Genomic DNA, 26,734 nt, shown 5'->3' with positions numbered 1-26,734 from the left:
GACTGAGCTACCATGAACGGTCACATTGGCTAGAAAAAGCACGAATCAGTTCAGTATTGAAAAGTTTACGTGGGGGGGGGGGGGGCTTGAATTTTAAACTACCCAAGGATGCTTCCATATCGATATAAGAATTGCTTTGCTGTTCTTGAGCAGCAGATTTTTAAAGATTGTTTTCCTACTTATTCCTTAGTAAAAATTTGACCCCCATTGTAGCCCCACTCTACCCCCAGTGGTCACCATTTGAATAAACTTGAATCTGCACTATGTTAAGAAAGTTTCCTATAATTTTAAATTTTTTGGCCCAATGGTTTTTGAGAAGATTTTTAAAATATACCACCAAATTTTCACTATTTCTGAATTATCTCCCCTTGAATGAGGATGTGGCCCTTTATTTGAAGAAACTTGAATTCCTATCACCCAAGGAAGCTTTGTTTCAAGTTAAGTTGAATTGGCCCAGTGGTTCTGGAGAAGTTGAAAATGTGAAAAGTTTACAGACGGACTACAGACAAAATGTGATCAGCTTTCAGCTCAGGTGAGCTAAAAAGCTTCAGTGGGTCATGATTTCACCAAACCTAAATAAGTGGGGGTTCTGAATATCAATGTTACAAATATGGCCTTGCAGTTCTGCATGCTGTTTAGAACAAGAATTTTTTAAAGAAGTTTTCCACCCATATAAATGTACATGTATTATGTAAAATTTGATCCCCAATTTTAACCCCATCCCAATTTAACAAGTGTCCATAATTCTAACAAACTTGAATCAATATGATACAGGAATGTTTGCATAGCAACATAAATAAATATTCTTATATAAAACTTTGATCCCTATAATCATGGCCCTGCTGATCTTTACAGATTTTTTCCACATTCCTATTTAAAACTTTGATCTCATATTGTGACCCCCCCCCCCCCCCCCCCCCCCTTTCAGGCCATTAATTGAACAATACCTGTGAATGCTTGCACATTTTAAATATGATTGATCATAGTCCTGTTGTTCTTGAGAAAAAGTTTCTACATACTGTTTCCTATATATCCCTTAGTATGTAAAACTTAGATAACCTGTTGTGAACCCTATCCTTAACATGGGGACCATAATCTGAACAATCATGAATCTGCACTTCCTAAGTTTGCATACACAATACACATTAATATGACTAATCATGGCCCTGTTGTCATTGAGAGGTATTTAGTCTCAAATATTCCTACGTAAAATTTGATTGTCCATTCTTGCCCCTCCCTATGTCGGGGGCCATGCATTGATTGAACTTAAATCTACATTATGTCAGGAAACTTTCATGGAAGTTTCATCTTTTCTAGCCCAGTGGTTCTTGAGAAAAAGAATTTTATATAACCCCACCCTTTATTTGCCTATCTTGATTATCTCCCTTTGGAAGAGGGCATGGCCCTTCATTTGAACAAACTAGAACCCCCAGGATACTTGGTACCACGTTCGATCGAAATTGGATTATTGATTCTGGAGAAGAAACTGAAAATGTGAAAAGTTTACAAAGATGATGATGATGCAAATTTTGATCTGAAAAAAAAAAATCACTTGAACCTTCCGCTCAGGTAAACTCAAAACAAAAGAAAAAACTGATGTCCCCTTTTCAAGGTATTGCTGGTTTCTTAAGTCCAAACGTCATGATGATAATTATATTCATCACACAAAACAAAAAAATATAAGTACTTCTCTCCCTCACAATACAAAGATTGTTATCAAAATAAAACAGATATAAATACATTTATAAATTCAATAATTTAATAGTCAAGACATAATATATACAGCACTGATATATACACTGAAAGATTGATGTGTCTGTACATCATTGATCACAGGTCGTTGAATAAAATAGTATAAACATCAGACAAGCTATCTGGACACATCATCTTTTGTTTATACACAGGCAGCTGTGTAAACACATTATTGTGTCTGTTTAGCTTATCATGATCAAGATTCACAGTTTATCAAAATAAAACAGTATATAAATAACATCAGAAAGGGTCGGATCACATGGTCTCTTCCTTTCACAGAAAGCTCCATAAAACATCTCGAAGAATCTAACATTGTAAAATGGCAGGATTGTCTTCTCCAGATTTAGATCTTATGATTCTGCAAAAGAAAAATGATAATCTTAAATAAGTATCATACAACTAGGACATGTATTCAAGTGAACTGAATCAGGTGTACACATAATATTTCACACTGATTTATTGACGAATCTGTTTACTTTAGAATAGAAAAATAGATTTGCTCACTTATATATTCATTTTAATTAAAAAGTTTACTGAGAATCAACTTTGTTTACTGACTCAATGAAGGATCAGCAGTGAACATAATGCTAGAATTATAATATTATTTTTAATCCATCCTACTGAGTGATTCTTGTGGACTGAGTTAATAATAAATCAAAGCCATTTTTTTTTTCCAGCCATTATTTTCAGAAAGGTACCGGTATATAGTGAGAAAATAGACCAAGGACAACCTTAAATGGTTAAATAATAGCAGGAAACTTACTGCTCATACAAAAACAAGCGATTCAAATCTACATGCAGCTATAAAAGATATATTTTAGCTAGCACTCTATCTAATATTGATACAAAGGAGTAGAGGATTCAAAAGAAAGTAAAATTATGATTGTATATGTGTGTGAAGTTACATGTACATTTAAATATTTACATTGTATCATAAATTGATTTAATGCAATAATACCTACGCCTATACTAAATCAGTGACTTACATGTACATGTATTTACACAGAATTCATATGACAAGTGAACTGTGCATACACATACAAAAGCTAGATACAGTGAATTCCATTAGTGTATATAATAATTTGGTCTTCTTATCAAAGGCAAGAAGTAAATTTGCAGCCAATAAATTTAATTTGTACAAGAACAGGTAGTCAGTATGGTGTATAAAAGATCCTGAAATGTGCAAGTACATATACAGTCAAACCTCGTTATCTCGAACTCGAGGGGACCGAGAAAAAACTTCGAGATATTCGAGGATTCGAGATATTGAGGGTAAAATACATAAAGTATAAGTGGTAGGGTTTTCCAGATCAGTTTGACATATCCATGGTATTTGAGATATCAGTGTTTGAGATACGAAGTTTAACTGTATTAAATTTTTAATCAAAATTTTCAAGTTAGTGAGGTGCTACTGTGCTATAATAATAAAAGAGATATTCAATCAAATATGATCCATCACCCAATAAGTTCTAACCTGCCCTCTTGTGTGTCAGTGAGTTTTGTTACCAGCCACTTTGGATACCAATTTAGGAATGTTCACCAATGTTTTGTTGACCAGTTTCACCCCTTCATTAGAAAGGTGTGTGTTTGATATGTCTAGAATGTGAAACAAGCATGCACTCAACAAAGCATGCTGACAAACAGAGGTAAGTGTGTATTTCAATTATGACACGATAATTAGTGTTTTAATATGAAGTCAGTGTGAGGAGTATTTTAAAACTTTTGCAATGTTTAAAGATTCTGAGCACAATTATTGCCAAATTATAAATTTTAGGATGAGATGGATAGATTTTTAAAAAAAATACATAAAGTGTTTTTTTCAGAAGAAAGATTCATGTATGGATTTTAAAATTCATGAGGAGATAATTCTTTATTACAACTAGCATTAATGCCTAGCATAATCTGTATAGACTTTTAGTAGCTAATTCTACAATATAGTTAGAGGTTATACACTGAAGTCTCACAAGCTCACATTCCTTACCCTTGGGTAGCATATTTTCTGTCACCTTTTTGACACTGTTCACTATAGGTTTTCTGATAATGGGATCAGAGTCAAGAACTCGAGACAAGTCTACAAATAAAACTCGATACAGGTAATTATGTCATACAAAACATACCAGTAATAAGTCATATATATTTGGTACATTTGTAAAATACTCTTTGGAAGAAAGAATTAAAATGGCAGTAGATAGAGAGGATATTCAATGTTTTGTAGTTGGATATCGAATTAATTTCAAGGGTGAACAAGGATTTATTTAATATTTTCACTAGTAAGAAGCACAAGTGAGAATATAAAAAAGAACCTGTCTCACAAGTGATATAAATTCCATATTCAACTACAAATTATTGAATTTTCTTGTTATTACATTTTCTTTGATTTTCGTTTTGTCTCTGTCTTTTCATAACACAGTGTCGTAGACTGTGATGTCATACATGTAGTTGAGTCATAGCACATTAGACATTTTAAACATGGATTTTAAATAACAAAAATTTGGCAGTCTCTGTCAGGATGGTTTATTTACTCTCACTGTTAAAAAGTATTAAGTAGCAAGTATTTTTTACAACACTCATCGCGAAGGGAAGGAAAATCATGAGTTTTGCCTTACTTCTAATATTTTTTCACACTTTGAAACCACTATGATACTGTGAAAAAATATCACTTTTATTCAATAAATGACAGTATTTCAGTGTTGAAAATGTAATAAAAACATTATACATTATTTTGTCACCAGAACTAGAATTCCTATCTACAGTTTTAGGAAATTGGGACTACTTTCTATTCAGCATGTAACAAAATACTGCAGGACAGTGGGATACTAAACTTATCAATAATTAACAGGCTTTTTATTTCCAAAACTGACCTTCAACAATCTGATGATAGGCAAAATGTAGATAAAGCAGAAATAATAGATGAATGGCCGCTAATGTACATGAGAGAATTATCTGCTGAGATTTCCCATGAGTCCGTGATGCAATCACTGCTACCTGAAATGTCAAAACAACATTATTTTTTTAGTAGAACAATGTTCCTTATATTAAATCTTTCTCTCAGTGAAAAAGCTACTGTTACAGTTATGTATGCTATAGATTAAAGGAATGAATTCTATCATAAATTTACAGTGACTAAATAATATTTCAATTTTTAAAAAAGATTATAAGATGAGCAAAAATTTTCCTCAGTTAAATAATATTTGTTATCATGAGCATGCATATATTTTATTTGCATTTTCAGGAACTTTGTCTCAATATTCAGATACATCTATTCAGATATAATTGTTTTCCATTTCCTTTTTTTAAAATTTTTGAAAAAAAAATATATTCATTAATACAATAATCCTTCATAAGGTCAACGAGATAAAATGAGGACCTGGAACCCTGACCCATTTTTTGACTTTAATGGGACATATACCTCCAGTGGACATAATAAATAGGAACAGGGCAATAAAAAAAACCCAGTCAAGATAAATGCCATATTATGAGCCCTTATATTCACCATGTTGAACTGGTTATGTGTAAACCGGTTTACAGCTGTGACACATCTTGTGATCAAAAAGCATTTCTTTGTCACATCTACAAGCTTCTAAAACCTTTTTTTCCCCATATTCAATAAATATTCAATAAATATTTTTAATCTGTATGACCTTGGGCTATTCCAAATGGCCTTTGACCAGACATGACACATCCTCACTTATATGCAACCCTACCTTTTACATTTTATGCATAACAAAGTTGTGACACAGACAATAATTTTGCACATTTGTTCCCCATGGAATTTACCTGTCCATATACCCTATATCAGGGTCAAATTACACCCTCAAGACAAGTAATAAGCAACTTTTGTGTAAAGCATGGCCGTCTCTGCCTTTCAAAAAGAGTGACTTGTATAAGAATTTTATAATTTGATCCCTGTGACCTTCATCCGCAGTGTTAAGATTTCTCAAAAACAAATAAAATTTTAGGATTCTCAAAAAATGTAGCTGGGGTGTACATAAATTTATCAACAAATAAAGTGATTTTGACCACAATTTGATAATTGATATTGTGTGTTGTACGGTACTAAGCTTGTATGCTGTAAACAGCTGTAAACATTACCATTTTTAATGTGGACAGTCCTCCAAACACTGCCCATAACAAATAAAAGAAGAGATGATCATGTGATGTATGAATCAGAGTCCCAAGTAGAATGACCACACAATGACCAGTCAGACCATATCCCTGAAAGATAAATTACACACTTAATAATGGCGCACGGCCTACATGTAAACCATGTATATTCAATAAAATTCTACACTATTATCTTTAATCAAGTCAATTAACAAAATAAATTAACTTTGTTAAACTCTTACAAGGAGATACCATCATGTACATGAAAGATTTCTTTCTTGGAATAAAAATAACAGCTCAGGTTCATAGAAATAGTTTTACAAATTGCAAACCTTTTAACAACAAGCCAGAAACATGATTATAAATTTCAGCAATCTTTGTTTCAAGTTTGGGATTCCAATATTTTTGTTACATACATGTAGTTATGATCTAAGCACAGACAGAATAATTGCTATTAAATAAACACTGTATGTATATTCTCAAATTTTGAATTGAGGGAGGTAGAGCATAATGGAAACAGTTTAACAGCATGACAACAACTTATCAGTCGTGACACCAACTTATCAATACTGACAACTTACCAAGAGTGACAACAACTTACCAGTAGTGACAACAACTTATCAATACTGACAACTTACCAATAGTAACAATAACTTACCAGTAGTGACAACAACTTATCAATACTGACAACTTACCAGAAGTGACAACAACTTACCAGAAGTGACAACAACTTATCAATACTGACAACTTACCAATAGTGACAACAACTTAACAGTAGTGACAACTTATTAATACTGACAACTTACCAGAAGTGACAACAACTTACCAGAAGTGACAACAACTTATCAATACTGACAACTTACCAATAGTGACAACAACTTAACAGTAGTGACAACTTATCAATACTGACAACTTACCAATAGTGACAACAACTTACCAATAGTGACAACTTACCAGTAGTGACAACAACTTACCAGTAGTGACAACAACTTACCAGAAGTGACAACAGTTGGATGCTGGTGATATGTGCATTACAGACATAAGAGAGGAACCACATGAGAGCTGAGGTTCCCCACCAGTAAGTAAAGCACACACCAAAGGCCGTGCCCATCAATGTGCCCTCTTCCTGAAAGTATAAACATGGTAATACATCAGAAGGAATAATTATGTACAATGCATTTTAGAGCTACATGAATAATTATTGACTGTCAGTTTTGTGTACACAATGAACAGTAATCATTGTCAACAGAGAACTAAAAATTGAGCTTTTTGTAGGAGTTTTCTTCAACCTACAAAATGAATACTATCTCTTTAAGATTATTTATTTACTATAAATTCAGACTTACTACTTTATGTTCTGCAGCTTTCATCTGAAACAGGAGTAAAGCTATAAGTGTGAAGACAACCATCAGTGGCCCATATAGTTCTCTGTAGGCTCTCTACAAATAAAATAGACACAGTGTTCTCATAAATACTCCAAATACATATACAAGTAAATTATATACTGTATGATTTTATTGTACATGTACCTTTTTATCTAAACTCTACTTGTACAATAAAGGACTGGCCAATCACATATTAGCTCTGAATACATGAATATATCTGTCATAAACTGATTTTGAAGCTGTGGGTAAAACAAAGTTGATACATTTTTTTCAGCATTTATAAACCTTACTGATACATGTATATCCTCTGAAATGATATTTTCAAGCACAATATACAGTTGTTACGGAAGCCGGTTGGTGCCAGGTAGAAAAATATTTTATCTGGCGGCCGCCACATAAATAACTGGCGGCCGTCAGATAAAAAGATCTGGTGGCCACCAGAAAGTTATCTGGCGGCCGCCAGATAAAATATTTTTTCTACCTGGCACCAACCGGCTTCCGTAAGTTGTAATGTGAAAGCTTACATAAAAATACCTTCAGATTCATACCTGTTTTTCTGATGAAGGCATTCTGGGTATGAATGAATATAAAAGTCTGAAATAAAAAAAAAGGAATTTTCTCAAAATATATATATGTATTATATGTACTTTAAAAACAGCTAGACTCTTCTTTGTCTTTTCCCACCCCCAAAATTATCAAAGGAGAAAGGTATCCCCTCACCACTCTCATATGAGAGAAGTACCTCCTTCCCCACTCTCTTATTACTTGCTTTTCACATAATGAGATTGGCACCCTCATTTTTACATGTATATTCTAAAATCTTTTAATATACAGAAAGAAAATTATTCATCACATCTATATTTTATGTGTTTTTTATTAACTGTACTGCTTATAATCCAGCTGAAATTCTGATTTAACCTTGTGCGGACTTCATGAGGTTCCACGTTAAAGTAAGGTCGCAATATATCTATGTTACCATACAGGCTCCATGCACGCTTGGCTTGCTGAGTCCCTGCATTCCATACCTAGAAATGTCAGAATGATAATAACACATCAAAATCAAATATGTGTGATTATCTTTGTGCATCAAGCTTTGAATAGCCTTATTTTTTATCTATTTATGTTTTTTTTTTTTTTAATTTATTTTATTTTGGTTAAAGACTTTACTGTAATTACATAAGAGAAAACACTTTTACAAAAGAGTATTGTACTCCTATACCAGTGGTTCAACAGAAATTTCTTATATGAACCCTCCCCCCTCCCCCCCTTGTTTCTTAATCATTTCCTCTTACTAGTGTAACCAGTGGGGAGAAAAATGTGATGGACCAAAGCAGGATTCGATTGAACCCTGGCCCCCAGAATCACAAGTCAGGTGCTCTTATCTGGTTACCAGCGATTAGTCATCTGACTGTCACACTTGTATAATCTTCTGCCATCAAGAAGTACAAAGCTGAGGATATTACTGTAGAAGTACTTTTTCCACATGGTATTAATTTACACTATGTACGATGTCACAATTTTCCACGGAAATTTGTCCCTGTGTACTTAAAGTACATTTAAGGCACATAGTGGTAATCTAAGAAATTCACATAAATTTGTACCCATGGATTGAACAGAAATTATGATTCCGAGGAATTTGGACAGAGTGGAAAAAGTATCTTTACAGAAACTCCAATGTGAAGTTCATCCTACTATCTGGAGCAGAAACCTTGAGAAACACCAAGAAACCATGTCAACTACTGATTCAGAAGAATTCTTAAGATTTAAATAATAAACGAAGTAGATTGTGAGAGTATTCATTTAAAAGAAATCGAGAAAGACTCTGCAGAAGCCAGCAAAAAACACAAAACATGCCCCTAAATTGGAATCCTGCAGGGAAAGAGGGAAACACCTGGAAGAGAGATGTAGAAGCAGGATGCCCCATTAGCACCTTGAGTAAAGATATAGAGGCAGAATGCCCATTAACACCTGGAGAAGAGATGTAGAGACAGGATGCCCCACTAACACCTGGAGTAAAGATGTAGAGGCAGGATGTCCCACTAACACCTGGAGTAAAGATGTAGAGGCAGAATGCTCCACTAACACCTGGAGGAGAGATATAGAGACAGGATGCCCCACTAACACCTGGAGTAAAGATAAAGAGGCAGAATGCCCCATTAACACCTTAAGAAGAGATGTAGAGACAGGATGTACCACTAACACCTGGAGTAAAGATGTAGAGGCAGATTGCCCCACTAACACCTGGAGTAAAGATATTGAGGAGGAATGCACAATTAACACCTGGAGAAGAGATGTAGAGACAGGATGCCCCATTAACACCTGGAGAAGAGATGTAGAGACAGGATGCCCCATTAACACCTGGAGTAAAGATGTAGAGGCAGAATGCCCCACTAACACCTGGAGTAAAGATGTAGAGACAGGATGCCCCACTAACACCTGGAGAAGAGATGTAGAGACAGGATGCCCCACTAACACCTGGAGTAAAGATGTAGAGGCAGGATGTCCCACTAACACCTGGAGTAAAGATGTAGAGGCAGAATGCCCCACTAACACCTGGAGTAAAGATATAGAGGAAGAATGCCCCATTAACACCTGGAGAAGAGATGTAGAGACAGGATGCCCCATTAACACCTGGAGAAGAGATGTAGAGACAGGATGCCCCATTAACACCTGGAGTAGAGATGTAGAGGCAGAATGCCCCATTAACACCTGGAGAAGAGATGTAGAGACAGGATACCCCACTAACACCTGGAGTAAAGATGTAGAGGCAGAATGCCCCACTATCACCTGGAGTAAAGATATAGAGGAAGACTGTCCCATTAACACCTGTAGAAGAGATGTAGAGACAGGATGCCCCATTAACACCTGGAGAAGAGATGTATAGACAGGATGTCCCACTTACACCTGGAGTAAAGAGGTAGAGACAGAATGCCCCACTAACACCTGGAGTAAAGAGGTAGAGACAGGATGCCCCACTAACACCTGGAGAAGAGATGTAGAGGCAGGATGCCCCATTAACACCTGGAGAAGAGATGTAGAGGCAGGATGCCCCATTAACACCTGGAGGAAAGATGTAGAGACAGGATACCCCACTAACACCTGGAGAAGAGATGTAGAGGCAGGATGCCCCTATTCTCTATTGAGAAGTTGATGGCTCGTTTTAATACTCCCCCTCAACTTCTCTACAAAAGGCCTAATAAAAGCAGTTCAGAAATTGACTAAATGAAGGTCTGATGCAGGACAGGATACCCCATTAACACCTGGAGGAGAGATGTAGAAAAAGGATACCCCACTAACACCTGGAGGAGAGATTAGAGGCAGGATGCCCCATTAACACCTAAAGAAGAGATGTAAAGGAAAGATGTCCCAATAAAAACTGGAGGGGAGATGTAGAGGCAGGATGCCCCAGTAATATCTGGAGTAAAGATGTAGAGCAGGATACCCCATTAATAACTGGAGGGGAGATGTAAGGGGAGGATACCCCATTAACACCTGGAGGAGAGATGTAGCGGCAGGATGCCCCACCAACACCTGGAGGAGAGATGTAGCAGCAGTATGTCCCAGTAACACCTAGAGTAAAGATGTAGAGACAGGATACCCCATTAACACCTGGAGGAGAGATGTACAAGCAGGATACCCCACTAACACCTGGAGGAGAGATGTAGAGGCAGGATGTCCCACTAACACCTGGAGGAGAGATGTAGAGGCAGGATGTCCCACTAACACCTGGAAGAGAGATGTAGAAGCAGGATGTCCCACTAACACCTGGAGGAGAGATGTAGAAGCAGGATGTCCCATTAACACCTGGAGGAGAGATGTAGAAGCAGGATACCCCACAAACACTTGGAGGAGAGATGTAGAGGCAGGATGTCCCACTAACACTTGGATGAGAGATGTAGAGACAGGATGTCCCACTAACACCTGGAGTAAAGATGTAGAGACAGGATACCCCACTAACACCTGGAGACGTGATGTAGAGACAGGATACCCCATTAACACCTGGAGGAGAGATGTAGAAGCAGGATACCCCACTAACACCTGGAGGAGAGATGTAGAAGCAGGATGTCCAACTAACACCTGGAGGAGAGATGTTGAAGCAGGATACCCCACTAACACCTGGAGGAGAGATGTAGAAGCAGGATGTCCCATTAACACCTGGAGGAGAGACGTAGAAGCAGGATACCCCACTAACACCTGGAGGAGAGATGTAGAGGCAGGATGTCCCACTAACACCTGGAGGAGAGATGTAGAAGCAGGATGTCCCACTAACACCTGGAGGAGAGATGTAGAAGCAGGATGTCCCACTAACACCTGGAGGAGAGATGTAGAAGCAGGATACCCCACAAACACTTGGAGGAGAGATGTAGAGGCAGGATGTCCCACTAACACTTGGATGAGAGATGTAGAGGCAGGATGTCCCACTAACACCTGGAGGAGAGATGTAGAAGCAGGATGTCCCACTAACACCTGGAGGAGAAATGTAGAAGCAGGATGTCCCACTAACACCTGGAGGAGAGATGTAGAAGCAGGATACCCCACTAACACTTGGAGGAGAGATGTAGAGGCAGGATGTCCCACTAACACCTGGATGATAGATGTAGAGACAGGATGCCCCACTAACACCTGGAGTAAAGATGTAGAGACAGGATGTCCCACTAACCCCTGGAGAAGAGATGTAGAGACAGGATACCCCATTAACACCTGGAGAGAAATGTAGAGGCAGAATGCCCCACTAACACCTAAAGGAGAGATGTAAAGGAAAGTTGTCCCAATAAAAACTGAAGGGGAGATGTAGAGGGAGTGAAGATGGAAAGACAGGATGCCCATTAACACCTGAAGTCAAGATAGAAAGGCAGGATGTCCCATTAACAACTGGAGTAAAGATGTAGATGCAGGATTCCCCACAAACACCTGGAGTAAAGATGTAGACACAAGATGCCCCAGGGTATGATTTACTTGAACATGAATCTTTTTCACCCAGTGTGATTACTTCTTTTGGTAGACTAAGATAAAATGACCAAAAGAATACAAGATATGTGCTGGTACATGTACATGTAATATGTAATACAGGTGTTTATACCATCTGAGTAACATTGTCAGTCAATACAAGTGTTTATACCATCTGAGTAACAATGGCAGTCAATACAAGTGTTTATACCATCTGAGTAACATTGTCAGTCAATCTCTTTCTGGCATCCTCTTCAAAAGATCTTTCTCTTTTGCTTTCTGTTGGACCTTTGGATACTAAAAAATGTGGAAATGATAAATTAATAGATGTCCATAAAGCTTAAAAAAATAATGCTTGTTAAGAACTTTGTATAAAATTTACATATAGAGCTAAGTACACACACCCCCTCAAACACAATACCATAATGTTATTTTCATATGCATTAACATCATAATTTAGTAATTTACTTATCAAAGTAAATGATTAATGTTGCAGGCATTCACTCTAGACACACACACTAAAAATATATATCTTCGAAAGTTTCCTTGAAATGAAGATTAATGCAGAGTGTGATGAACAGACTAATCGGAGACCAAGGAATGGAAGAACTGAGAAATGGAAGACAGAGACATGACACATACTATATGCCCCATAAACATGATAAAAAAGTACTCATTTATTTAGCTGATTCAAACTAACCTCTAAGTAGGTGATCGTCAATTTACATAACTTGAATCAATATGAACAGTTAGCCTGAGAGTTGTTAGGACAGAAACCTCTCAACAAACAATCGACAAATATAAAAATTCCTTGAGCGTCCAGGGGCTTTGATTCTTAGACCTGAATCAGGGCTTTGCCCTGGACCCCCAGGGATATATATATATATATATATATATATATATATATATATATATATATATATAAAAGACAATACTTAAATAATTAATATGAACAGTGCAAATGAGATACAGCATTTAGAATAATTTTGAAATCAGTAAATAGGGATATACTTGATAAGATTAGAGATACATTTGATTTAAAATTGACATTTGAAATCCTTTAACCAGTTAACTTGGTAACTTGCAAGATATAGGTCCCTGTCTGCACCTAGTGGGGGCATCAAGGTGGGCCTAAAATCCCTGCCTTCTAAAATACATTCATTTAGCGAATAGACCACTGAAACTAAATCTTTCTTTGATTTTATTGTAAATGTACAAAAGAATGACTTTACTAACCATCTGTTTCATAATCAGATCCATCATCTGGGTCATTCACATCCCCAAGATCTATGATTGCAGAGTCGTTCTGCAAAACAATATCAAACCATGTAAGTTGACATGTCTATTTCAAAATGTTAGATGTGAATCCATGTTTAATGGTATAAAATTACATGTTGTAGGATTGTTTGTTTAGGAACATTGGTACATGATGGGTAGACGATCAACTCATAGGATAAAATTCTTGAGAATGTCCTTCTACTTAATACTATACGTAAAAATTACCTGCTGAGTTGGCCAACCTTGCCCTCTGTCCGCCATGTTGGCATTTTCTAAATCCGGAATACTACCAGAAAGGAAAATAAAAATAATGATTAAGTAAACGAAAAAAATTAAGAATTCTTAGAAAAGAAAAAAAATATGATATAATTAAATAATATTATGTTAATTTACATTGAAATAATTCTTTTAATAAATGATTCTCTTCAAAATGAAATAATGGGACCCTTTCAAATTTTATATTCTATTTAAATCACTAAAGCGTTTGATTACAAGATTTCTGAATATTGAATTGGCTCCCAGTATATTAACATAGATCTACTTTCTGTTTTTCAAATGAACCAACTACAAACAGCGATTTGAAACATTTTTTTAAAGCATGTTTGGTCTCATTGTAGCAGGACGTCTAGTGAGTAACTTGTAATCCGTTTTGTATCGTCACAATTTACTAAAAAACAGGAGCGTTTCCCCCTGTGTATGGCATACGTACTTATACAAGGTTTTATGTTATTTGTTCTGTATGTTGAAGACGCCAAAGTTGTTTTTGTTTTTGTTTTTGTTTTTTTTTTAATGAAAATGATATATGATTAAAACACTTTATTTAAAATAGTGTTGATATTTCCAAGCAAATAGTTAGAGTATAAGGAGGTAAAATTTTTATCATCATTTAAAAACCAATACTTAACTTTATTACTCTGAATCTAGAAAGTTCTACAAAAGCAAGCACTGTACAAGTGAGCATCCTATATTACTTAAGTAATAATTAAGTGGTGTCAAATTGTTTGAAAATCTGAATCGATTAATCTGCAGCATCAGCTGACTTTAATCAACTGAAGATGGGCTAATAATCAAACCGGTATTCCATTTGTATCTCTGTGGAACCTATTTCGGTGGTAATAATCATTCAATTAAAAATTTTCCTAATAAGTACAATTGAATAGGGAATTAATGCAGTTTTGCTTTAAAGGTTCCTATAATTTACTAAAACATTACGAAAATTTTAATCAAATAATAGTCAATAGATATTTTTCTCCAAATGTATGACATACAGTCAAGGGACATAATTATTCACCACTTCAAAATGGCCGCTGTATTTTTTACATCGCGCACCTTGATACTTAGGATCTGTTAAACAATTAATAAATGCTTATCTTACCTCAATACTTTGTTAAATTGCCTTTCATCTTTAATACTTCATTTAGTCTGCCAGGAATTGTCTTATACAGGTCCTCAAAATAGGAGGTTGGTACATTTTCCCAGGCAGTCCGAATTTCCGCCATAAGCTGATCTTTTGTGTTAATGAATTCGGCACGGGTTTCCAGAGTTCTTTTTATTTTTAACCAAATGTTCTTGATAATATTAAGGTCAGGAGACTGGGCAGGCCATGATGTTGTAATTATGTTGTTGTTGGCGATTGATGTATTCTTTTACTAAATTTGCTCTATGAACGGGAGCGTTGTCGTCCATAAATACGTACTGGTTACCTGGAAGATGTCTGGCTAAAACGGGCCAAAGGTTGTTGTCTAATATCTCAATATATTTTCTTGCATTTATGTTACCTTCTACATTTGTTAAAGTTCCTATTCCTTTTATACACACACAACCCCAGATCATGATACTCAGATGTGGTCGGGATGGCGGACACATTAGGTGCGCACTGTACTTTTCCTAGTCTTTTCTCCATATATAAACTTTCTTATTTTTTCCAATTACTCTCTGGCTTTCATCACTAAACACCCATTTATTCCATTCTTGATCAACAGTCCAATTTCTTCTCTCCTTACACCACTTGCAGTGAGCTTTTTTGTTGGCCTCGCGAATAGTGACTTTTTTCTTGGCAACCCTCCATTTGTATCCCAGCTCTTGAATTTTGTCTTTTTATAGTTCTAGTACAAAATCTATGATTTTTTTCCCTCATTTATATTACCTGTTATGTCTTCTTAAGTTCTTCATCTGTTTTCTTTAACCATGCGTGAAAGTTTGTTTTTATCTCTGTCTGTAAACACTTTCTTCCTTCCCCTTCCTTGTCGATTTTCTACCTGTCCCATTTCATCAAACTTTTTCACAAAACTACGTATTGTGGACCTAGGAATTCCTAATATTCTCTCCAATTCTGATATATTTCTGTTCTCTTTATAAGCTTTAACAACCATACTTCTGACGGATGTATCTAATTCTTTCCCCTTCTGACCCATGTTGTTTTTACATAAATTTATCGACAAACAATAAAGCAGACGACAAAAATATTGTGTACGTGATTTGCACAGAAGTGGCGAATAATTATGTCCCTGGACTGTATTCTGTTTTTGGCAAGTGCAAATAGATGAGGTACCTAAATCAGTGTTATGATGCTTTTCAAAGGTTTCTACCTTCATAAGTTCAGCACCAAACAAACAAATGATTCAGAAATTATGGAAATAATAGCACAGCAATAGATTTAGAGAATATTTTTAACAGGTATATATATGATTATATTGAAAGTGATGAATAAAATGTTCACCATATCTGAAAATTTCTTTGAAAGTAAAGTTGCCGTGGGTCTGGTGATTATCCTGTTCAGGCAGCAAAACTGGGCTCACATGACAACACCAACTTTGGGCAAAAATCCTGATTACAGTCAAAGCAGTTCTCAATTAAACCTTTTCCAGCTGATTTTATTAGCTTACCTGAGCCGAAGGCTCTAGTGAGCTTTTCTGATCGAAATTTGTCCGTTGCCTGTCGTTGTAGTCGTAAACTTTTCACATTTTCATCTTCTTCTCAAGAACCACTGAGCCAATTTCAACAAAACTTGCCACAAAGTATCCTTGGGTAAAGGGAATTCAAGTTTATTCAAATGAAGGGCCACGCCTTCTTCCAAGGGGAGATAATTATGAATTTGTGAAAAATTAATGGCATCATTTAAAAATCTTCTTCTCAAGAACCACTGTGCTTGAAAGTATGAAACTTATATGGAAGCATCCTCAGGTAGTGTAGATTCAAGTTTATTCAAATCATGACCCCCAGGGGTAGGGTGGGGCCACAATGGGCGATCAAAGTTTTACATAGGAATATATAGGAAAAATCTTTAAAAACTTCTTCTCAAGAACAGCAAAGCCATGATTGGTCATATTTATATGGAAGCATCCTCAAGTAGTGTAGGTTCAAGTTTGTTCCAATCATGACCCCCAGGGTAGGGTGGAGCCACAATGGGCAATCAAAGTTTTACATAGGAATACATAGGACAAATCTTCAAAAATCTTCTTCTCAAGAAGAGCAAAGCCATGATTGGTCTTTTTTATATGGAAGCATCCTCAGGTATTGAAGATTCAAGTTTGTTCAAATCATGACCCCCAGGGGTAGGGTTGGGCCACAATGGGTGATAAAAGTTGTACATAGGAATACGTAGGGAAAATCTGTAAAAATCTTCTCAAGAACAGCCATGTTTGGTCATATTTATATGGAAGCATCCTCAGGTAGTGAAGATTCAAGTTTGTTCAAATCATGACCCCCGGAGGTTGCACATACTGAAATGGAATTTGGTATACAGATTTATCATAAGAATATCTAGGTCAAGTTCTGTTTTGGGAACGATCGAGCATTTTTTGACAGAGTTATGCCTCTTGGACTTAGAAAAATTCCAATTATTTGCAGTTTCCATTCATTTTCTTTGTAGAGGTTGCACATACTGAAATGAAATTTGGTATACAAATTTATCATAAGAATATCTAGGTCAAGTTTTGTTTTGGGTACAATTAAGCAATTTTTGACAGAGTTATGCCCCTTGGACTTAGAAAAATTCCAATTATTGAGGGGGTTTCCATTCATTTTCTTTGCAGAGGTTGCACATACTGAAATGAAATTTGGCAAACAGATTTATCATAAGAATATCTAGGTCAAGTTCTGTTTTGGATATGATCAAGCAATTTTTGACAGAGTTATGCCCCTTGGACTTAGAGAAATTCCAATTATTGGGGGGGGGGGGGGGAGGGGGGGATAAGTGTTTTACAAACATCTCTTGGTAAATTGAAAACCAGTGAGAAAAATTGCAAGGAACACTGAACACATTATTTTCTGACTTCTTTGTAAAAGGTATCTCCTGTTAAGCCAGGAACTCAGTTTTTGCTTAGATCTGACACTAAATGAGTCATAATTCTGTGGAATCTTATTTCTGTCCTAAGTGAGGGTAGAAAATTACCCAAATTTCTTGAATTGTCGTTATATGCCCTTAATGTATTTTAAGTATGCTGTGACATTTCAACAAAAAAAAAAGTGACAGCATACATAGCCAAAATTAATCCCAGGCAGAATAAAGTAAGTGTACAGTATTTTGTTTGAGGCAATTCCAAAGAAATAATAATTTTACTTTGGCCTTAGGGGGCAAAATGCATTTTTAACCATACAGATTTTGTATCTCTCCTCGAAAATTTATTTTGAGTTCTATATCCATTTATTATAATTTACTCAAACTAGTTTTTCCCTGAAAAATGAAAGAAATGAATAATACCCTGCATGTTTCTTGTTTCTTACAGTTTAAACCCTTTTGGTTATGCTGAATTAAGTTATGAATTTAATAAGAATTAAAACATTTAAATCTAGGTTCAGACAGATGTGACACAGGTGTCAGAGAACCAGTTTTTATTCAACATCCCAGATGCAGACGACATAAATCACTTGGTGATCTTTCTGACTGGGCAGATTCCATTCCCTGATGGCTTTGGTGCAGCAGGTATTTTTTTTAGTAGACATTGATTGATACATAAAATTGTACAAGTCAAGCCCTGAGCTCGGTCATCTGAGGTGAGTTAAGGACATTGGCAAGGCAAGCTTCAATGGTAGAACTATCTAAACAACAAGAAAGAAAAGTAGTGATGGCTTTGTTGTACATTGTGTTCAGGGGACAGAGAGCTAACATCATTTATCATAGCTATGTGGAAGAGCAAAGATGTGACAGATGCTGAAAGGTAGACCGGTTGAGGACAGCTCTAGGTCGTGTGAAGTAGGCACCATTTAGTAACTATGAATAAAAATTAAAAACAAATCCATACCAATATTTTTATGACAATTTGTTTCTAATGAAGTAAATTACATAATAGAAACAGTCAACCAGTCTCTTGACCATTATGAATAATAATTATATTAAGGGAAGTAACTCAAAAATAAAGAACGATGCCGGTATGTCTGTGTCTTGTTTCTATTGATACATTTTCAGCCAAAATAGATGTCATAGGAAAAGAGGAGACAATAATTTATATAATGCATAAATGATATGAAATAAAAATGCTTCTTTTTGGTTTGTTTGTTGAATAACGTATCTCTCAAGAATTTTTCACTCATATGGAGAAGCCACCACTTGCCAGTGGAGAGCTGCAAATTTTGACCTATACTTGGCACTTAGGGCCATTGAGCAGTGAGGGATCTTTTTTGTGCCATCATCTACTGCGACACGGGACCTCAGTTTATACGGTCTCATCCGAAGGACCGTTCTCCTCATCCCACAGTGGGATTCGAACCAGCGATATAAGGATTAACTCCTTATTCTGCGACTCTAGAGCAGACACCACTGCGCCATGTGGGCAACTATAGAAAATGCATTTAGAATTGTAAAATCATTGATTTGACAAAATCTAAAAAAGAAGGTTGGCTTGGTGGGTTAAACCAACCAATAACCTATTTAATACCATTAAACCTACCTAAGAGTTCTTGAAAAATTCTATACTATATTTACATTTCCAAATATTTTTCCTTAAGATTCTTTGCAAATTAGAAGACTGTTCATTTTCCCATGAATCACTAAGGATGAGCAAGAATATCTCCATTGTGACGTCATAATACCGTACTCCATGTTAAAAATATAGTGCAAACTGTTTTGTTCAAAAATGATTGTTGGATGACAAAATCTTTTAGCTAGTTATCAGACAAATAATGTAAAATATAAGTTTTGAGAATTCATGAGGTACATGAACTTCAACGCTTCACGCCTGCATATTTAACATGAAGCGCTAATGTGCTTCATGAAATATGCCAGCGTGAAGCATCTTATAGTTCCTGTCCTCATGAATTCTCAAAAATCAAATTCATTTCTTAAATATCCAGGAACCTTGCCAACATCCTTAAGTACTTGGCTGCAGGTAACACATAGCCAATACCTGTCGTGTTATGTATTATCCTCATCAGTCAAGCAGTGACCAAAATAAACACAAGTTTTTTCATGTCTGAGTCTGAATGTTTTATATAACCTATGTCTTAATAGGTATCTATTTACATCTTTTTCAGTGTATTTTTCCTTCCCTAATCCACAAGGACAATCCTGGGCCCTACTGGGGCATATTACCAACACAAAACCAAGTGCAATATTCAAAATTACCAACATCAAGAAAAGTAGGTTATATTAACAAAGGGGTGCATTTTTTTTTTTTGTGTGTGCAATTTTAGCCTTTTTTTTTTGTTTAGGCCAATGTTCCAATTTTCTTGTCAAGAAGGGTTATGATAATAAGAGGTTACTCCTCTTGGCATATATTGCCAGTATAGCTGTGGGGTTTTTTTTTTATTTTTGTTCATGATATTAAACTGGTTATGAGTGTCACAGGGTCAAGTTATGATTTAGATATGTACAAATTACATGTACATGTACTATGTTCTCATTTTGGAATACTTTGGAAGATTTGGGGTTTAAATGTGTAGTACACATATCATTTGCTAAATTAGGCAAAATTACTGCAGTTTATGTAATACTGAAGTAGATTTTCATATTTTAATTTTGATATTGGCATCGTTTTGAAAGAGAATTTAAAGCCTGAATTTTCTTTGGAAGCAACATCTGCCCAAAATGAAATTATGCTCCCCATCATTTATTCTCAGTTCCATAATGAAAGTTTGACCTGTTTTGAATTTCCCGGAAAGTTATTTTGTTAATCATGTTAATCTTGAGTTGTGTTAAAATTTTGCACGTCTGTGAGCATGAGAGCAATCCCAAGAGTATAAAATGGAGATGTGGGGGGGGGGGGGGGTACGCAGGTGAGTTAAGGCTAGGTATAGGCATTTCTATGCAAATAATCTAATTAAGATGCCTAAGCACTATATCTTTTATACAGAGAAAGTTAAAACTTATTGTCAAATACATACTTGGTACCCACAACATGAGATAGCCAGTACACATTATGACGTCATATTATGACATCATTGTTCTTTACTACACAAGATTATAATGGATATCAACAAAAATGCTTCTGTGCAAGGGCATGCTCTATTTTATTCAACTGAAACAACTTACCAGTGTGTAGTATTTTAACTGTCAGGGGAGGGTGGGTAGGAATTCCCAGTGTGTAGTATATTAACTGTCAGGGGTGGGTGGATAAGAATTCCCAGTGTGTAGTATATTAACTGTCAGGGGTGGGAGGGTAAGAAATCCCAGTGTGTAGTATATTAACTGTCAGGGGTGGGAGGGTAAGAATTCCCAGTGTGTAGTATATTAACTGTCAGGGGTGGGAGGGTAAGAAATCCCAGTGTGTAGTATATTAACTGTCAGGGGTGGGTGGATAAGAATTCCCAGTGTGTAGTATATTAACTGTCAGGGGTGGGAGGGTAAGAAATCCCAGTGTTTAGTATATTAACTGTCAGGGGTGGGAGGGTAAGAATTCCCAGTGTGTAGTATATTAACTGTCAGGGGTGGGAGGGTGAGAAATCCCAGTGTGTAGTATATTAACTGTCAGGGGTGGGTGGATAAGAATTCCCAGTGTGTAGTATATTAACTGTCAGGGGTGGGAGGGTAAGAAATCCCAGTGTGTAGTATATTAACTGTCAGGGGTGGGAGGGTAAGAATTCCCTGTGTGTAGTATATTGACTGTCAGGGGTGGGAGGGTAAGAAATCCCAGTGTGTAGTATATTAACTGTCAGAAAGTGGTCAGATTCTAATGATACAGAATACATGTTACAGGTTCTATGATAAATGAGAACCCATTTTCTGAAACCATGCCACATGTTTCTCACATGGGTCAGGTGGGAATTTCTGTGGAGCCCCTCAGTCAGCTGGCTCAGCAGACCCCGGAGGCTGGAACTAGTGTCTCCAAAGTAGACTCATTTGTGGAATTCTCACAGAAAATGCTGGAAAATTTCTTCAATTATGCGACTTCATTTGCCGTCACACAGTCTCAGATGACCCCCAATCCTTCCGAGGCGTACGTCACATTGAATGTTGTCCAGAACTGGTTCCAAAATTTTCAGCGTAGGTTGCAGCAAAACCCCTATTTCTGGAGGCAATGAGTGGGAATGCATGAATGATCAATGTATTGAATTGTGTGCCTTGATTATTTTACTTTTTCGTCAGGGTTGAATGGATCAGTATTTTTTTGCACCATCTAGTAACTTCGTTTGTCACATCTGACAGACACTGTGCCATGTAGAGTAAACCAGTTAACCTTCTAGTGCTATTATATATTATGATGTTGCAGACACTGTAAAATAAGAATTGGAATACTGTATTGTACATGAAGCAACCTATGGCATTCTTGATCAGTGTAGTATTTGTTTACATGTCACTATGCAGTGTGTTCAGTATATGCACCAAGTCTTACATGTAAGAATGTCAGTGTAAAACCAGAACCGACTTTAAAAGGTAGAATTATTCTGTACGTGCGATTTAGATATTGTACTGTGCTTCCTCTTTATTCTACCCTTCTTTTCACAGGCCTCGTGCTGAGTCATTTCCTTTGTCTGTATATTTGAATGAGGATTACTTTTTAAGTTTTGTGGGTAGAACCAAAACCATGGAAAATAATATTGCATTTAAAGTATGAAGCAAAAAATAAATTTTTGAGATATAAGCATATATACTTTTATAAAGTAATTTATGTACATATAAATTGTTCTAGTGCTTTGTGAAGTAACATCCCCTGTGATGTAGACTCATTGTGACTATAGTGGGCAACTGTAACCATGATGTACATGGAGATTGCACTTTCAGAGTGCATACATACAAGTAATCTATGTACATAATAAAATTCCAAAAACTGTCAGCCAAGATTACTCATATAATTGAAAAAAAAAAATGGACAAAAATTTTTTTATGACTAACATATATGCAATTAAGATAACTTTGTACAGAAGGAAGTAATTAAATTGCCAGGGAACTAGATGAGAAAGTTACAGATCACTTCCTTTTGAAATTATACTGCAGGTATACTTCTATTTTTGTCACTTAGGCTAGATGTACACTTCAGTTTATTGCTTCAAAAATTGTTTAAATTTCAATAATGATCAAATTTTAATTATTGAGATTCAATAAATAATGAAAAGTTTTTATGACATTCACAAGTGTTCATTAAGAAAAAGAGTGGTGCCTTTTGTTTTTGCTCTCTTGCCGCATGTCTTGAGTCAGGTACTGATGACTGATCCAGTAAGCTTTGTCAAATTCTTGGCTCTGTTATCAAAAATCAATCAAAGCAAGACTACTTCTACAGAATAGAACCAGACAGAAAATACAACATACAACAGAATAGAAAATACAACAGCGGAGAATATTGTGCATTTATAATGAACTTCAAAACAGAATTGTACGATTCTCCCTTTCTTTGGTCGTTTATATTTTTGTCCTACAGAATTGATTTCCTGTTTTTATCTGTCATTAAATGTTGGTCAAAAGTTAGTCTTTAGTACTTGTAATATGAAAGGTGTGATTGACATTTTTTTTTTTCTGATTAAGTAATTGTAAGGTGATAGACTCATACAAGGAGTGTTCACAAGTAAATAGGTCTATCCTTTGAGAGTTATCTGATTCAATGATGCTTTATGTGTACAGAGTTGTGTTCAACCACTATCTTTATTATATCTTTTAACTTGTACTTGCTTGTTGTAAAAATTACTGTCTATAGAAATGAAGTATATATATGTACTATTACTTTATAGTATATTTTGTATGTGATAATCTAAAATTAATTTCAAAATGTTGTTAAATTTTTTTTTTCCTCACCAGAACCAGAGGCTTAAGTGAGCTTTTTGTATCCGAGTTTGTCTGGCTTAAGTATGTTTGTCATTATATGTATGAGCTTTTCACACTTTTTCTCTAGAATCTCAAGCTCAATTTTAACCAAACTAGTTTTGAGCCAGGGAGATTCAAGTTTACTAAACCAGAGACCAACAAACAATGGGGAAATCATTAATAAGGAGTGGCACATATTGGGCAGTGTGTTACAATGTGAAATGTAATAACAACACAAAATGTAAAAATCACTATTATTACATTTCGCCTTATTACATTTTGTGCCAAGATCAACACAGAATGTAATAACGCAACATGTTATAACAGACTTTTAGGATTAATATGTTTTGCGTTATTACATTTTGTGTCAAGATTAATGCAAAATGTAATAACGCAAAATGTAATAATCCAAAAATCGTGTTATTACATTTTCCATTATTACATTCTGCATTGAACTCAACACAAAATAAAATAGCACAAAATGTAATAAATTCTGCCTTGAATTCAACACAAAATGTAATAACACAAAATGTAATAAACTTAAAAGGTATATTTTAACATTTTGTGTTATAACATTCTGCATTGATATCGACGCAAAATGTAAAAATCCCAGTTACATTTTGCATTATTACATTTTGCATTGTAACAGTGGTGTCATTTAGATACTTTTTTTCTCCATGTAGTGTAGATTCCAGTTTGTTCAGATCAAAACTCAAAAATCAGATAAAACCAAATCAGATTTTGATGAGGGACATGAATGGGTTAATTTTTTGCAAAGGTGCATGAATTGATTTTAAAAAAAAACAAAAAACTTTCATTCGAGAACAGTTGGAGTACATTAGACAAATTTATGCAGATCTAACATGTCATGACTAATGGGACTAGGTCATAACATGGATTTGAATTTTTACATGGAAATGATAATACATATGACAGTCTTTTAAAAAAAATCTTTTTTCTGCAGAACATAATTAGTAATTACCTATAGGCAAGTATCCCTTTATAATGCAGATTTAAATTTTATTCTTTATCATAATCCAGAGGGTTCAGTGATTGGGTTCAATAGTTTTATGAAGGAATATAATGTCTCATTGCAAAGGTATTATTCAGGTAAATCTCCAAGGATTGTAGCCATGGATCTCTGGTTTAAAATTTGTTGCCAGGCTTATTATAGTTGATTTCTAGACATGTGGTGTATTCCTTAATATTTGTGTTGAATTTTTTTTTATTCATGGAAAAATGACCAGGATCAAAATTGACTAAATAAGTACAAGAAAATTTGTTGCATTTTGTAGTGATTTATATGTAAATTGGATAAGAATTGTACTTTAACAATGTTCTTTATAAATTTATGTAAATCTGAAGGAGCTTTTATAGGCCTATGTTTGATATACATTAATGATAATGTAAGAAGTCGTACAAACTAATCTTTGACATTGATGGAATAAAAATAAATCCTGATTTTATAGAATTTTCTTGTTATGATTTAGTGCCTATGGACATTAATAACCATTCCTCAATATAAAAGGCTTATGAAAGCTTAATCATGTAAATAAGCCCATATATCACTTTATCTGAAAATGTGGCTAGAGATGTAGGTGTTACACTGTAGAAGGTGTCCAAATGTGGTGCATGGTGAATAATTCCTCAGATCTAGTCGTCAGTGTTCATTTTTCTGAAAATTGAAATGATTATTATATAATAAGTTTATTTTATCATGTAAAAATTATTTCATATATATATATATATATATATATATATATATATATATATATATATATATATATATATATATATATATATATATATATATATATAATATATATAAAACATCTTTTACAGTCAGTAAAATTATAACGAGATTCTTGGTTAAATTATGACTTAAACCCCCCCCCCCCAAAAAAAAAAAATGGAACCTTGCTACTGGAATGTACAGCAAATAAAACTACATGTATTAATGTTCGAGAAAAAAAATGACTAACCATGCATGATTGTAGGTGTTTTTGTATTGGAGATAGTCCCACATGGAACACAAAAATGCAAAGGCGTTTATCTTTTGTTTGTGGACACATTTGGTGAAAATAAGTGCCTAAAACCTACATACTTAGGTTTCATAAAGGGCCTATAAAGTGTATAAAGATGTAAATGGACATTTTTCTTTAACATACAGCCGCATATTCAGGATGGGAAATTATGGTGGCATATTTCTGGCCCTATATGCAAGTTATTTTTCTATCAATTGCATCAAAATGTTAGATAATTATGTCAACATGCAAGATAAAAGTGTCAACATGCATTATAAATATGTCAACATTGCAAAATAAGTTGACCACATAAGTATTTGAAAATTTTTTCTACATGTGACTTCCACCAGATACAACTTCTTTATGATGACTTATAAATTACTTATGTTGACTTATAAATTACTTATGTTGACTTGTAAATTACTTATGTTGACTTATAAATTACTTAAGTTGACATACAACTTATGTGTATTGACATACACTTTATTTATGTTTGTTTTTGGCATGCAACTTATTTCTGTTGACATTCAACTTATTTATTTTGGAATGCGACTTATATATTGTGTTAAAATGGAACTTACTCATGTTGACATGTAACTTTTAACATGTCAACATGCAAGTTATTTATGTTGACATACAGCTATATTATGTTGACATGTAACTTATTTACTACAGTTTGTTGACATGCAACATATTCCTGTGGTCATTCAACTTATTTCTCATGTGATTATAAATAAGTTGCATGTTAACATTAATGAATGGCATTTCAGTATATTTACTTTGCATGTCAACATAAATAAGATGCATGTTGACATATTCATAATGCATGTCAACATAGAAAAGTAGCATTTTATCATAAGTAAGCTGCATGTTAACATAATTAAGTTGCAAACTGACATAAATAAGTTTCATGTCAACATAATAAATATGTTTATCGTTTTAATGTTACAAAAATACCTTTCAATTAATTCTATATAACTAATATTTTGGCTCATTTTTCCTACTTGCATAATATTCCACATTAAGAGTCCACTCACTAAGTTAACAATAGATTTTTTAAAAGGTCTAACTTT

General features: G+C 34.9%; 2 protein-coding genes across 4 annotated transcripts; one reads left to right on the top strand and one right to left on the bottom strand.

Annotated features, from left to right (window-relative positions):
• Nucleotides 1-1,741: 1,741 nt before the first annotated feature.
• Nucleotides 1,742-13,738, bottom strand: LOC133186892 (protein YIPF3-like). 3 transcript variants are annotated; one of them, XM_061322276.1, is made up of 12 exons: nt 13,692-13,738; nt 13,425-13,494; nt 12,400-12,485; nt 8,160-8,266; nt 7,790-7,835; nt 7,203-7,295; nt 6,851-6,982; nt 5,845-5,967; nt 4,614-4,737; nt 3,734-3,823; nt 3,227-3,348; nt 1,742-2,110 (listed from the first exon to the last, which is right to left on the bottom strand). In XM_061322276.1, the coding sequence occupies exons 1-11, from the start codon at nt 13,725-13,727 to the stop codon at nt 3,242-3,244; spliced, it is 1,014 nt and encodes a 337-aa protein (XP_061178260.1). In that variant the 5' UTR covers nt 13,728-13,738; the 3' UTR covers nt 1,742-2,110; nt 3,227-3,241. The 3 variants fall into 3 exon arrangements, with proteins under 3 accessions (XP_061178260.1, XP_061178261.1, XP_061178262.1); XM_061322277.1 differs by lacking the exon at nt 3,227-3,348; XM_061322278.1 differs by lacking the exons at nt 12,400-12,485; nt 13,425-13,494; nt 13,692-13,738 and adding an exon at nt 12,322-12,361.
• LOC133186894 (protein Hikeshi-like) lies at nt 2,847-25,108 on the top strand. Its single transcript, XM_061322279.1, has 5 exons — nt 2,847-2,856; nt 14,039-14,094; nt 18,261-18,390; nt 19,938-20,042; nt 21,598-25,108. Exons 2-5 carry the CDS (start codon nt 14,065-14,067, stop codon nt 21,921-21,923), a joined length of 591 nt encoding a protein of 196 aa, XP_061178263.1. The 5' UTR covers nt 2,847-2,856; nt 14,039-14,064; the 3' UTR covers nt 21,924-25,108.
• Nucleotides 25,109-26,734: the final 1,626 nt, after the last annotated feature.

This window comes from Saccostrea echinata, unplaced genomic scaffold (assembly GCF_033153115.1).
Source record: "Saccostrea echinata isolate AGI-Se365-2 ecotype Australia unplaced genomic scaffold, CSIRO_AGI_Sech_v1 ptg000014l, whole genome shotgun sequence".
Taxonomy (NCBI): domain Eukaryota; kingdom Metazoa; phylum Mollusca; class Bivalvia; order Ostreida; family Ostreidae; genus Saccostrea; species Saccostrea echinata.
Note: the sequence above shows the minus strand (reverse complement) of the source record. Positions and strands in the feature narration are given on the sequence as shown.